Source organism: Schistocerca americana, chromosome 8 (assembly GCF_021461395.2).
Source record: "Schistocerca americana isolate TAMUIC-IGC-003095 chromosome 8, iqSchAmer2.1, whole genome shotgun sequence".
NCBI lineage: Eukaryota > Metazoa > Arthropoda > Insecta > Orthoptera > Acrididae > Schistocerca > Schistocerca americana.
Window position 1 is genome coordinate 140,848,797 of NC_060126.1, and position 14,391 is coordinate 140,863,187.

The 14,391-nt window shown below is 41.1% G+C and overlaps 1 protein-coding gene across 3 annotated transcripts in view; it reads right to left on the bottom strand.

Moving 5' to 3' along the window:
- Positions 1-14,391, bottom strand: part of LOC124545418 (eukaryotic translation initiation factor 4H) — a 70,007-nt gene that overhangs the window by 37,964 nt on the left and 17,652 nt on the right. For all 3 annotated transcript variants that reach the window (XR_006967622.1, XR_006967623.1, XM_047124336.1), the window contains exon 5: positions 12,410-12,568. Coding sequence is in view for 1 of the 3 variants with exons in the window: in XM_047124336.1 (XP_046980292.1) it covers positions 12,410-12,568 (159 nt within the window). In the remaining 2 variants the exon portion in view is untranslated. The remainder of the gene's footprint in view (positions 1-12,409; positions 12,569-14,391) is intronic.

Genomic DNA, 14,391 nt, shown 5'->3' on the forward strand with positions numbered 1-14,391 from the left:
TGTCCCAAGTGAGTAACTCCCGTGACTGGGCAGAGGATGCTGTTTTGATCAAGACTGACCCAGATCTCATTTTGGACAAGCCCTTCACCTCCCTGAACTTGTCCTCTAAATGCTCAACAAAAAACTGAGACTTCATTGTCATGAAAGATTCCCCATCAGCTCTCTAACATACAAGGTACCGAGGTGAATAAGATCTGCTGCCATCCTTAGCCTGACGTTCCTCCCATGGTGTAGCCAGGGAGGGGAACGATTTGGGATCATACTGTGCGTTGAATTGAACACGTGATCGCTTAGAGACTGCTGGTGTTTCGCCACCAGCAAGAGATGATGGCCTACACTTCATTGCGTGACATCCACCCTGATGCCACCCCTCGAACCAGTGGCCCTCTCCACGGGCACCACCCAGCCGCAGCAAAGGCCACCTGGCAGGACGGCCATTGCTGAGAGTCCCGATGCCCCAGGAGGATGGTCGTCTACCCATTGGCATACGTGGGGAGTTAACGGCGCAGACATCAGCAGAGCGATACCTGTGTGGTCAGCAGGCTACAACCGACAGGGTTCATGGCACCCCCACCACAATGGACTGGCTACCGTGCTGGATATCAGGTGCATAGAAGTCCATGGTCATCGTCGACGCAGAAATCGGCATTGCATAGTGCATGGTGGAAAACGCACCCAGGAAGGTGTCCTCGCCAAAGAAATGGAGAATCAGCAGGACTGCAATACGACGACAAGAAAGTGGGCTAAAGATCTCACTGCACGATGGACACGATGCGCCTTGTAAGGCGCCCTTCCCCAATTGGCTCGCTCTTTGGTAAAATTTTGAAGAATGGACGTCAAACCCCAGGACCATCACATAAAGGCCGAAACATGTGAAACTCCTTTTAATCGCCTCCTATGACAGGCAGGAATACCTTGGGCCTATTCTAACCCCTAGACCTGCAGGGGGTGGGGGGTGGGGGGTGGGGGGGTGGAGGGTTGGGGGGGGGGGGAGGGTCTACAGTAATGAGTGAAGGAACAGTTATATAAGAGTGAAGAGTATTTAAAAGTGGCTTTACAAATGAACAAGATGATGAGCACGGTGGAAGGATCAGTACCCAAAATTATGAAATCATTGCAGTAAGTGGAGGAAAAACTCTGATCTGGTCGGTGTTTAGTGCTTTGGCTTATCAAATCCCAATGCTCTACTCACCACTACTCACACAAATGATTCAGAAAAACCAAGATAGTCCACAATTTGTGCAAGATGAGTACCGAAAGTGCTTACTAACCAGTGCAAAGAGCAAAGAATGTCAAGTGGGCGAGCTAGTTTGGACTGCTATTGACAAGATGAAGATGATTTGTTTCCCCCAATTTGTTATTGGCAAGAAGACATGGCTACCTACACCAACACAGAATCAAAAGAGTGACTAAATCCAACTGCACCAACTTACCAAAAATTCAAGCAATTTCCTTACTTGATTCGAAAAATTAAGGCTATCATTTTCTGGGACAAAAAAAGAGCTTTCTTTTGGTCAATTTCATGTAATATGGGTCAACAATTACAGCAGATGTGTACTGTGGAATGCTCATCAGACAGATATACTACTGAAATTCAATGGCATGGGTACCTGTACCTGGGATAGCAGTCCATGACAATGAAAACACACACACACACACACACACACACACACACACACACACACACAATTTACTGCACCAAGGATAAGGTCCACCATTTTCAATGGCAACTTTTTGACTACTCGTCCTACAGGCCCACTTTGCACCCAGCAGCTATTACCTCTTCTAGCATTTTAAACATAGTGGCCAATAGTTAGAAGACAAGTAAGTCAATCATTCACTGATTAAATTTGCAGGCGAAGTTCTATACAGAAGGTTTGGATAAGTTTGTCCAACATTGTGGAAAGTGCTTAGAAATGAAAGCAGTTACGTGCAACAGTGAAGTCAGTCTGTAAGAAACTAATAAAACCATCAATTAAAGCTTTTTTCTAATTTTTTTTAACAGCTGAAAAGTATTTACTTTTCAACTACGCCTTGCATGTACCACAGCAAAACAGGCAACTGTGATGATTGACTCGAATCTAAAATTGTGCACAACAATACATAATTTTGAGTAAAATTCTTTAGTGTTAGGCCACATCATTAAATAACATCAAAACAACTATACAAATGACATTTGGCCCTCTCATCAGGGCAAAGCTGGCCAAAATGTCCATTATTTAATTGTTTAAATAGTTCTCTTTATCATATTAGGTTACTGAACATCCTATATCCTACAAATTGACTAAATGCAACCTTGCTGTTTACTTTGAAATTGCATTGATTGGCGAGTGCTAACTGTGGCTGGATAGGAATAGTTCTAAGAAACTGGTAATTGCCATTTTGAATGAACAGTCTTGAAGTTAAACTAAAGTGATTAAGTGGGACCAAAGAAAAATCTAAATCTGGATGGCTCAATAGGTTTCTAACCTCATTTTTCTGAATATAAGTTCAATGTATTTAGCTCCCGTGGGAAGTTTCTTAACTGAGAATGAATAGAGCCTTAAATCCACATCAGATTAGCCACTAGTTGAATTCATAGTAACTTTCAGTGAAAATATTTGTTATCAGCAAATCGACAGCTACCGCATAAAGGCCCCTCAAGACATCCCAATGAGTCATTCCTTTTCAATTCAAGCAGGGGTTCCAGCTCATAATCTCAACTTTGGCTGAAGTTTAGGACACCAAAGCTGCCATGTGTGGAACAATCATGTACAAAGTATTATGTTCCCCTGAGAATTAGTTCTAGAATTATAGTTTGCGAAAGATGGTGGTGTGGCATGGAAAACGCAACGCACATTTGGCCAACTTCAGAAATTATTAACTTTGGAACTATTCCTCAGAGTCAGGTGAAATTTTTTTACCACAAAGTAAGATCCATTTAGGGAACACGCGCAATTTATCAAAACATCAGCAACTTCTTTCTGAGGGAAAATAAAAAAATGTGAGGTGGCCTGCCAAATATAATTCACTCTGGGATGGGATGATTTTTTTCCCCCTAGAAAGGTAATGCGGGCAAAATGCGTGTGCGTGCGCACCCACCCACCGACCCACCTACCCCCCCCCCCCCCCCCCCCCCCCTCCCACACACACACACACACACCATGCCCACATCTTTCACACATAAATCACACACACAGGACAGTACAAAAAATTGAAACACCTATAGTGTGTCACCATAAAAGGGACCAATGATATTCCCTTGCTGTAGCTGTTGTTCTCTGTACACTGAGCATCAAATTGTACTGTCTTCCTGACACAAAAGTAGGACCTGTAACTGTCGTCATAAAATTTTCAAAAGGAATCCAACCAATGTCTGTCAAATGTGTCAACTGAAATTATCTTGCTGGTCCTGCTGGTGTCATTAAGTTCACCTGCTTCACAGGATTCGGCAACATATCTAATGTGCCATCACCATTAACAGCAACAAGCAACCTCGTTGTGTGTTGCCACTTTGCTTCGGAATCCAGGGTCAGACACACTGAAGACATGTGCATGAACCTATAATTATAACCGGACAGTGTGTTCATCTGCACATTATCAGAGTCTACCGGAGAAAAGTGATATTGCTCCTTGTTCCTGCAATAGTTTTAACATCCTTTAGTCTGCTTTTTAGCCATTATTCACACCTTTCAGAATGTAAAATGACTGGATACTGGAGATTTTTTCTGTACCCAGGTAAACAATTGAAGAGTTGTTAGAATGTGGCCTTTTGTATGATGCTACAGGCTGGCTTGTGATGCCATGTGTTTAATGGTAGCACCAATACCGCCCTATTCATTTTTACCATTGCAAAAAAATACCATTCTGCATGAATTTGAAAATCACAGTAATGCATTCACAAATTTTTGAGATTTTACAGTTTTTGTCCTGGCTAGTTGCCCAAGCACTAAAGTATTTTGCAGAGATGTATGTGAGGCAGCTTGTTTCTAAAAATATGCGATGACAGTGTGGATGTGGGCATGAACTTCAATAGCATAATGAGTTAAGCAGTCACTAAAAACACACAAATTCATGACAAGACACCACATGATTCATCTCTATAATAATCGAAAATGGTTGGAGATTTGGTTGGCTGTCACCCCAACAATATCCTTGAGAAAGCACCTTGCTCTATAAATGCATAATTTTCAGAAAAGTACAATATTATTATAATTTCTTCTTGTTTCAAATGTTTACAAAACTGGGGATATGCAGATTGCACTGTTGTTGTAAAGCTATGTGCAGTCAGTTTGTCTTTTTTTTCCACAACACAATTAAACAAACTCTTCCACTGTACTTTGCTTTGTTTCAAGAGTTGACCGAGCCATGTTTATCCATTATTTATAAGCGATAAGTTTGTCATTCAAAAGGATGTCACCCTGCAATTTATTATTCAGGTGTTTGGCAAGTTTTGCCTTGACAGACACTTTTCACACCTTTGCATCATGCACTGGGAGGAACTGATATCACACACTAGCAGTTTCATTGCATCTTTGTAATCCAGACCACAATCCTTTATAGCAGCAAACAACAACTTAGCATTTTGATGGGTCTCACGCACACACACATTGTGTGTGTCCCTTGCACTTGCTGTCATAACCCATTTCAGCCAAGAATTAAAAAAAAAAAGATAATACACCATAAACCCACTCTGGCATTGGAATACTTTTCCTTGAATACTACATACAGGGTGAAGCGAAGTTCGCGCACTCCTCACATGCCAGCAACAAAAGAATTGCTCACAAAATTTTGTCTGGTGAGTTGATCCGGCAGAAAAAGGACATTAAAGAGTGACAGTCTGGCAAGACTGAAACATGTCACTTCAAGGTCACTCCCCAAGCACCATAGAGTTGGTAGTATAACTAACAAACAAGTGAGGAACGGGAGGTGCCGCGTCTTCTGAATCAATAACAGCACTGAAAAAAAAGCCGGTTCTGGTGTCGACACTACCATGTTGCCAGCTTCCATGTAGACATTGTATGTTAGTGCGCGAACGCCTGCTGTTGTGTCGCGTTTCTGCAACGACTACAGTTTCTGTTTGTTAAACAATGTCACCAAAATGATGTTCACCAAGCGACAATCTGTTGCACCGTGGAGTGCCATTAAAAAGTCAGGCTTTGGAATTGCAACAGAGGACGCACGAGTTTTATGTGCAAGAAAAAGCATTTGTTTCTGTTCATGGGCATGCATCGATTCCTGTCAATAAAGTTTTAGAGTGTACCTTGAGAACTCTAGGACTCGGTCAAAGAACAGTTATAAGAAAAGGTGTGCTACTTCAAACCTTACAGTGAAGTAAACAGTGTGGAAGAAAGCCCCTGTGGGAGAAAAAAAAGCAGCCTTTTCCTGTTACAGATATAGATTCTTTCCAATCGGATGCAATTCTTCGGCACATATACGGATACTATAAAAGGAAAGAATACCACACAATAGAGAAGTTGCTAATGACTTTAAAAGAAAGTGAAGTTTTCTCAGGGGGGAAAACGTCACTTAAGATGATATTAAAAAGTATGGGCTTCTGTTTTAAAAAGTTAGATGGACAAAAACTTACCCGTCGTTGAAGCTCGTACCTGTAGGAAAGGACATACACTCAGTCATATGGTTAGACGAAACCTGGGTCACCGGTGGAGGATCAGTTGAGAAATGCTGGACATATGATACTCCGAACAGCAGCGGTCATCAGCCAACAGGAAGAGGATCCCGATTGTGGCCCATGCAGGATCTTCAAACGGCTTTGTGCCTGAAGGACTTCTAGTTTATCGATCGACAAAAACCAGTGACTACCATGAGGATATGGACCACCCATGGTTTCTACAGTGGTTTAAAAATTTGTTGCACCAGTTTAGTGTTCTGACAGTTTTTGTGATGGACAATGCACCATACCATTCTGTGATTTTAGATAAAACTCCCACCTCTAGTGACCATAAAGAAACTATGGTGCAGCGGTTGCAGGCAAAAGACATTGCTGTGGACATCAGCATGACAAAGCTGCTGTTATACTCGTTTGTGGAACAAAATAAGCCTGTGATGCCTGAATATGTTGTAGATGAAATTACAAGCAAACAGGGTCACTTGGTAATTAGGCTACCACCCTATCAAGCTGTCATTTTAATCCAATTGAATTGGTTTGCTGTGAAGTCAAAGTGTACATTAGAAGTAACAAGACTTACTATAATGGAAGTGGAATGACTGCTACGCGAAGGTCTTGCTACTGCAGACTACCTCAAGGAGGAAAAGGTAGACTACATTGCTAAACTAGTAAGAGAAGCACAGACTATAGATGACATTATAAATAAAAACGAACAATTCATGATTTCTCTTAATAATGATGATGATGACGAAGACAATGGTTTTGGCGCCGATTCCGATGACAGTGAAGGAGAACTGGATGGAATTGCGCCATTGACATCTTACGTTGGTGAGTGTAAATGTATACAGAATTAATTATTTTCTCTCTGCAATTGGGTAGCCTATGCATGTTTTCCTTTATTTTCTTCTACGAGTGTGGATAGCACGTTATTTGGTGTGCTTAGATTACATTATTATATGACATTTTAAATGCAGCTATTACTGTAACAATTTGGAACAACTTTTCATAGATACCGTAATAAACTTCGGGTGTTTTTATTTCTCGATTTAATATACTATCAAACACGTAGTCTCCGCCGTCGTCCTAGAAAAATGTACTTTGTTGCACTTACGTATAAATGTTGATTGTAGCTTACATTTACAAAACGTACTTCGGAGTTGTGGCTTTGTGCGGTGGCAGCTATTGCAACCTCGCAATCGCAGTGTAGCCAACCACACACGAGCTGTCAAGTGACATGTTTCACTGGCCCGGGTATACCTCTGACAGCACATTTTGGTTGTGCACTACAGTTGGTGAAGTGGATAGAGTTTGGGTTAGCATGCAGGATGTTGATGGTTCGATCCTGGGCCGAGGTATATGTTTATTTGGTGAATGTAGTCCAGGTGGTATGGTATCTGGCATCTTAATTGTTAAGTGATTGCAGTGGTTCCTCTAGAAAACATTTGCACTTGCATACTACAATCGTAGAAATGGAAGATTGGTCAGCTTTGAAACAAGCTCTTTCCACGTCGTGGGTGTGAATTTATTCACACTACTTCATCTACTAGATGTGAAACCTGTTTTCTTTGTACCCTCCTCCATTGGTCCCATGGATTAGTACCAACTATTATTCTTGACTCTTTCAGGTACAGTACATTTTTTAGGGCCTTGTGTTACCAGTACGGCTAGCAATGTGCTTTGAGAATAATGTCCAAACTCTGTTACTATTTATATGTGTTATCACCAGGGTCTTTCAACAATGAATGTGGTAACAGCAAGCTGTTTAGTACATTTCTCAATGCATCATCATCATCCTACCAATGGCATTGGGGAAACATCGTATCTATTACCATTAGGGAAACAGTGTAATTCAAAACTGAACGTTTCACAATTAGCGGTGTCGGGATGAATCATACCGGACAATATCTGTCAGAGGGGCAATGTCATTAGATGGAACAACGCGCAGATCAACAGCGTGTTTATACTGTATGCTAGTTGTTAGTGAAGTAACACCCCATGACAGATTGCAATGTACATGCGTAGGGGTATCAAATTTTCTCATTGTAAACCTATAAACCAGTGTGGCATACACAAACGATGAATACATGGATATGCTTCTGGTTCTTGGTGCATCTGGTGTTGCCACTCGTGAATATGCTGCTAGATATTCTCGTTGACCCCATCCAGATAAAAAAGTATTTCGTCATCTGGAGCTGTGCCTTCGGGTGTCAGGTTCTCTCCTTCCACTATCGTGTGACAGAGGTCATCCATGGTCTCACAATACTCCAGCTACTGAGGAAGCTATTCTGGAGGTCATACACCAAAAACCTCAGTGAAGTACACGTAGCATAGCAAGGCGGCTGCGTGTCTCGCAATGCGCGGTCGTTAATGTGCTGCACCCCTATCATTATGGTTTCATGCAGCACCTGCATCCTGCAGATCGCCATCAGCGGATGCAATTCTGTGAATCGTTCCAACAACAGGAAGCCAATGATGACTTTGTGAACACCGTAATATGGTCAGATGAAGCAGCATTCACTCGTGAGGGTTTCTTCAATTTGCACAATGCCCAGTATTGGTGTGAGGTTAACCAGCATGTCACCCATGGCCGTGGATATCAAGTTTGATTTGGTACCAACAACTGGGCCGGAATATTGGGCGATAGGTGTTTGGGCCCCCACATGTTGCCTGCATGAAGGTATCATGCATTCATCGCAAACTACCTGTCTGATGCACTGGAAGATGTTACACAACATGTTTGGCACAGGATACGGTTCCAACATGATGGTGCACCTCCACACTCTGGAATTAATGTGCGACAGGGAAATGGTTGACGTGGAGGTCCAGTTGTATGACCACCACGTTCACCTGACCTAAATCCCCTGGGTTTCTTCCTGTGGGGACACCTGAATGAGCACATGTACTCTACTCCGCCTACAAATGTGGAAGAATTGCTAGGGCGTGTTTATGCTGTTCTTGTTACTGTGGACACAGCTTTGCTGCAAAGGGTCCAGAGCTTTACGATCCGGCGGGTTGCGCAATGTTAGGATGTACAGGGAGCTCGCTTTGAGCATCTGTTGTTCTGATGACAACGTATTCTGTTGTGAAGGTCATCCGATCATTCATATGGATATTATTATTGTCACTGGTTGCTAATGTACCACATCTGAGCACTCATATTACATGTAGTATAAATGACAAGTAGATGTGTTACTGTATTGTGCTACCATCTTTAACATGTTGAAACTGGTATTGATTTTGTAGTTATTCTGTCGTATGACAGGTTATTTGTTTCAACTGTCTATTTCTTATTTGTCTAACCATGTATTTGTTATGTTCAGCGGCACAAAATGTCATAAATTTAGGATAAATGTGACCTAAGAAACGGTGTATATTACAGCAGATGTTAGAATGAAATAAGCAAATAAAAAAATGCACCCCAACGCAGGCTCGAACCCTCGACCTCCTGCATGCTAACACAAAACTCTGTCCACTGAACCACTTGTGCAGCACAACTAATATATGCTGACAGAGATACTTACCGTACTTGTGGTTGCAGTGTTGCCAGATTGCCACTCTTTAACATTCTTTTTCTGCCAGATGTACTTGCCAGACGAAATTTTGTGAGAGACATTTTCTTACCATTGGCCTGTGAGGCAAGTGCGCAAATTTCGCTTCAACCTGTATAGTTCATAAACGTTACAAGCAAGTGTGTTTTTGCACCTGCACATGTACGTTTCCCATTTTTAACATAACCTATTTTTTATTGCCAGGCATTATTTTGCTGTAGTCATCATTTTTGTAAAACTCTGACACTAACATCTATATTTCTGAACTAAATTGTTACCCAAAGCCCGTTGAAGTTCTGGCAGCACTCTTTGGCTTGCTTTAATTTTCCTGGCTTGCTTTACCACATATGGAAAAACACTAATTTCTTTTGCAGTTCACTCAATAAACCAATTGGATTGTTAGAAGGTACAAGGGTAAGGATAGCCACTTTTTTCTTGCATGTGATACAACTCTTTTTCTTGCAAATGACGCACAATTTTGTCCAAATTGCAGCATTTCTGGCACGATTTCTGTTTTTTGGAACAGATAGTTCTTCCTCTTTCATCATTAGCGTCTCTGCCATTGTGTGTTTCATATCCATATAAGTTTCTTGTAGTTTTCTTTCACTATAATTGGGTCTGAATTTTTTTTTCCGCATAGGTTGATAAACACTCATGTTCCCTAGGACTGTACTTCTCACACCCACAGGACGCATCCCAGATCTCCGTAGCAACAACTCGTAGTCTCATTCATTCAGATCGTGAATAAAATGAGTGCCACATTTAGTTCCTTGTGTTTTATGACACAGAGATTATTCTTCTCTACCAATACTGAAATTTGTTTGAATAAAAGTACCACCTGCACATTATTCTGCCTGCACACTGCCTTTACCACAACAGCACTGACCAGTCTGAACTAGAATCTTGAAAGCATGAGTACCCTGTGATGCTCGCTTGTTTCCCTTATTCTTCCTGCCACACACTGACTCATCCTGTTCTTGAACACTTCTGGTTAACTTTCAGTTGTCAAATGGTTCCCAACACTTGCTGTAGCCTTATTTGAAACAAGAAACAAATCTCATCAGATAACAGACACCACAACGGTCTGCATCATACTATTAATTGCTAAATCTTGTTAAAACAAATGTAAATAAATACATCTGTCAACTTTCATTGTACACAATGCAATAACACGTTTACTCGTGCAATTTATGAAATTTGGCTTGGAAATTACTCATTCCTTTTGTGCTACTTTGAAAATCCACATTTTTTCCGGTGGTAAAAGATGTGGACACACTGTGTGTGTGTGTGTGTGTGTGTGTGTGTGTGTGTGTGTGTGTGTGTGTGTGAAAATATTATCTCTTCCTGTGTGAATTATATGTGGCATGGTGCACACCTATGATGTGTATCTTTTAATACGTTACATATTTTCACCACATTGACTTTTTTACTTTCCCTCAGAAACATGTTGCTGATGTTACTTAGTGGTAAAAATTTCACTGGACTACGAAGAACAGTCCCTAAGTTATTAAGGCCTGAAGTTGGCTCTGAAGACTGATTGCCAAATGTGCATTGCTACTTCTGGGTTGCACCAACTTCTTTCACAAGCTATAATCCTGGAACTAATTCCCAGGGGAACATAATACTTTGTACATGAGTGTTCCAGACATGGCAGCAGTGGTATGCCAAATTTCAGCCATATCTAAGACTATGAGTTGGAACATTTTCTCAAACTGGTTGAACTGAGTAGAATGACTCCAATGTGGGTTGTCTTCAATGTACACATCCATGTTGTACCTGTGTATTTTCATGTCATTTACCAACCTTTTATTAGCAATCTTATCTTTTTGAACCCACCATAGATATTCCTTTGTTTCCATTTCCAGATGTGCGTAGCAAATGCTGTATGTTTCCGTATGTCCTGCCAACCCCTACGTAACTTTCATTATTTGTTCCACTCCTGTCTGCTTTATGCCCAATTTGTTTGTCTCCCTGTCTCTCCCAGTAATTCCATCACCCATCTCTCCATTGTCCACCAAGCACCCATCAGTTCTTGGAATGTCTTTTGCATTAAAAGCCTATGTCTCACTGGCATTGCAGGTAACACATGCGGAATGTAAATGTTCTGTTAAAGACAAATTGGAAGTTTAGTTTTGAACAATGAGATTGTCACTGCATCTGTTGGTACATTACAGTATTCCAGTTTTGGCATTGCTTTAGGATGCAGCTTCTTTTAAGACATGCAACTTTTTACCACATATTCTGATCAATAATCATATTAGTGAGATGATTATGATGTATGTGGGACATTCAACAGCAAAGTCACAACACCCTTACAATGTTGTGTCATCACAATCTTTGGAGGGTGATAACGGATGTCTCCACATGCAAAGCTGCTTTTAATGTATTAAAAATCCACAATCAACTGTCGCCATGATTCACTGAACTATGACACCAGAAATGTATAAATGCTGAATTGCCTGGACAAGTTACCCTTCAGAGCATGCTGACCTCCTCCCCCCCTGGCGAAGGATGTTCTGTCTCCCAAGTAGTGTTTTACGCTTTTTCCTAGGAAAGGAGAAACATATTGACTAAATGGTTTCATCATAACAAAGAACCCTGTATCACTGTCTCCAGCAGAATTAAGTTGTCAAAGGTAGAACACTAATAGTTGAACATGCACTGGGAGTGGCACAGGCTATCCTGGGATTCGAGAGTGCATAAAATGTGAAGGTTTACCATTCGTTCCAGAGTCTTATGCATACAGCTGGTAGGAGCTATACTTGGTAACAGGGTTGGAACAATCATTCCCTGGATTCCATACGAGAAGTGATATTACCTCCTTCCACGCGGTGGAGTTCTGTCCACGAAAACCAGATCTAACTGAAACAAGATAGGATCTTGTCTTTGGCTCCAGAGCGCAGATGATGTAGCATGGGCATACTGAACAATCTGGTCCCTAGTGATTAGAATATGCAGAAAGTGAACTGTACCGTATATAAATTGCAGTTGTCTCAAAGAAAATGCCTGTTTTGCAACAACTGCAATTTATATACAGCTGCTGTGAAAATGGGCACTACAAGCGTGTTATACCGTATATCACTAGGAATGGTAAAAATAGCTTATTGCAGATCTACTCATTCAATTGTAATCAGTGGACAGCAATCAAGTATCAATGTGAATTTACTGAATTCTGTAAAAATCTTTTAGGAATGTTTTGTGAACAATATTTCTAATACACCATGCAAACAATAATATTCTGCAACTAGTTCACCTGGATTGGGTCTTATCTCTTCCACAGGTGGTGGTCCTCTTCTCTCCTCTTGCCGTGGTCTACCACCGAAACTTCCACTTGGAGGGGGTGGTGGTGGTCCACTTCTGCCACCAGGTGGACCCCTGTTCCAGTCTCTGCCTCCGCCACCGCCGCCACCACCTTGAAACATTAAGTATGTGCGAAATTCTTTTTTGCCACTGGCATTTAATAGAGGTTACATGTATGTGCATTGTAGTCAACTGCTGTGATAACATGGAAATATCTGCAATGTCACACTAGCTTGTCAATCATAATGAGGCCAAAAGTACATTTACCAGGATTAATACAGATACTCAGTCATATCCTGCATTGTGAGGTTTATTCTTTCTCATTTTAAAGGAGCACAACAGATGTGCACAAGAAATGTTGCAGGCACAATATTTTTTCCTGTTACTGCTTCATTATATGTGCTATTTTATACACTTTGTTACTGAGGAATAACAGTAAAGTAATAATTAGCCTTAGACAGTGTCTTTGGAAATTCCCATTACAGACTTGTAGAGGGAAGTGAGTAAATAATATTTTGAATAGGAACCCATGCCCGGAAAAGTATCATTTCCATCTGAAAACATATTTGCTACGTTGGTAAATAACAGGGCAATCGTGGTGTGTGTGTGTGTGTGTGTGTGTGTGTGTGTGTGTGTGTGTGTGTGTGGGGGGGGGGGGGGGGGGGGGGGGGGTTGATTATGCCAGATTGGCTGATGTCATTTGACGTCTATCCAACCTGTCTGACCTGGTTCCAGCCTCATTCAAGTGTGTGTGAGAGCAACAAGGTTGAGTACACATTTGCAGAATACACCGACGTATTCCTTCTGTGTGGCAAAGCTCACAGTAATGGAACAGCAGCTCGTTACCTTTATCAAGATTGTTATACACAATGTCTGATGCCACTGCATATCCTTTTCGCCACAATTATGCCAGAACTTGGAGAAAGTGGTACTTTCACCATCAATAGGCATGACTGTGGTGCACCAAGGAGAGAAGTTTCTGTAAACAACAGTGTTTGTGAAAACCGATTCTGTTTCCTTTTTGTTGCTTTGGTTATTAGTGAGTGGAATTATAAAACAAGTGATGTACTGGTTCATGCCTCATAATTTACTTGTAAAAGCAGTCGCATTACCAACATGTTTTCACAAGGTTGTAGTACAGAAACAGAACATTTCTAGACACGGGTTCCAATTCAAAACATTATCTACTCAGTCCCCTCTACAAATCCCACAAGTCTGCAATAGTGATTTCCAAACACCCTATATGCGTAAAATCAAAGATGTAACTGTTTCTACTCCCACCATTAATCAATTTAATTCTATATTTACAGGAAAAATGGCTAGTGGACCTTACAAACCTCTTGATTTACCGAAAAAATACTAAATGATATTCTCTCGATATAATTACGATAAAGCAATTTTCTCAAACCCATTTTGAAGCAAAAGTGCCTATTTCTGAAAATTCACTATTATTTTACAGGGCAAGTTGAAATTGGATGTAACTGTCAAGACACTACTTTCTGGATCGTTTCTGTAGTTACACCTTTCATTAAGGTGAGTGAGAAAAGTCAGCACCTGATGAAGAAAAGTTTGACAAGTTCAGCTGGTAAAATTTACTTCATTTTACACACTCTTACGGTATAGACAAACATTTATTTACATTATTACTTCTATATTTCAGAAAACAGCATGCACAGTGTGGGCTGGTATGCTTTATCAACTTCTGTCAAGGCTCAATTTTCCACACACCTTCAAATTAATGAGGCCAATCGAACCTACTATACGCGGGCTACCCAAGAAACTGAGCATTTCTGCCGCTAGCGATGTATAGTGAAACTCATTGCCAGTTCAGTGCCCCCTGTGTTGTCGACCTTTTGTTCTGTTCATCTCCAATGACTATTTTTGCTAGCACTGTTTCATGTTTCACTTTTTATGACTGCAAGTTCAAGTCTTGAA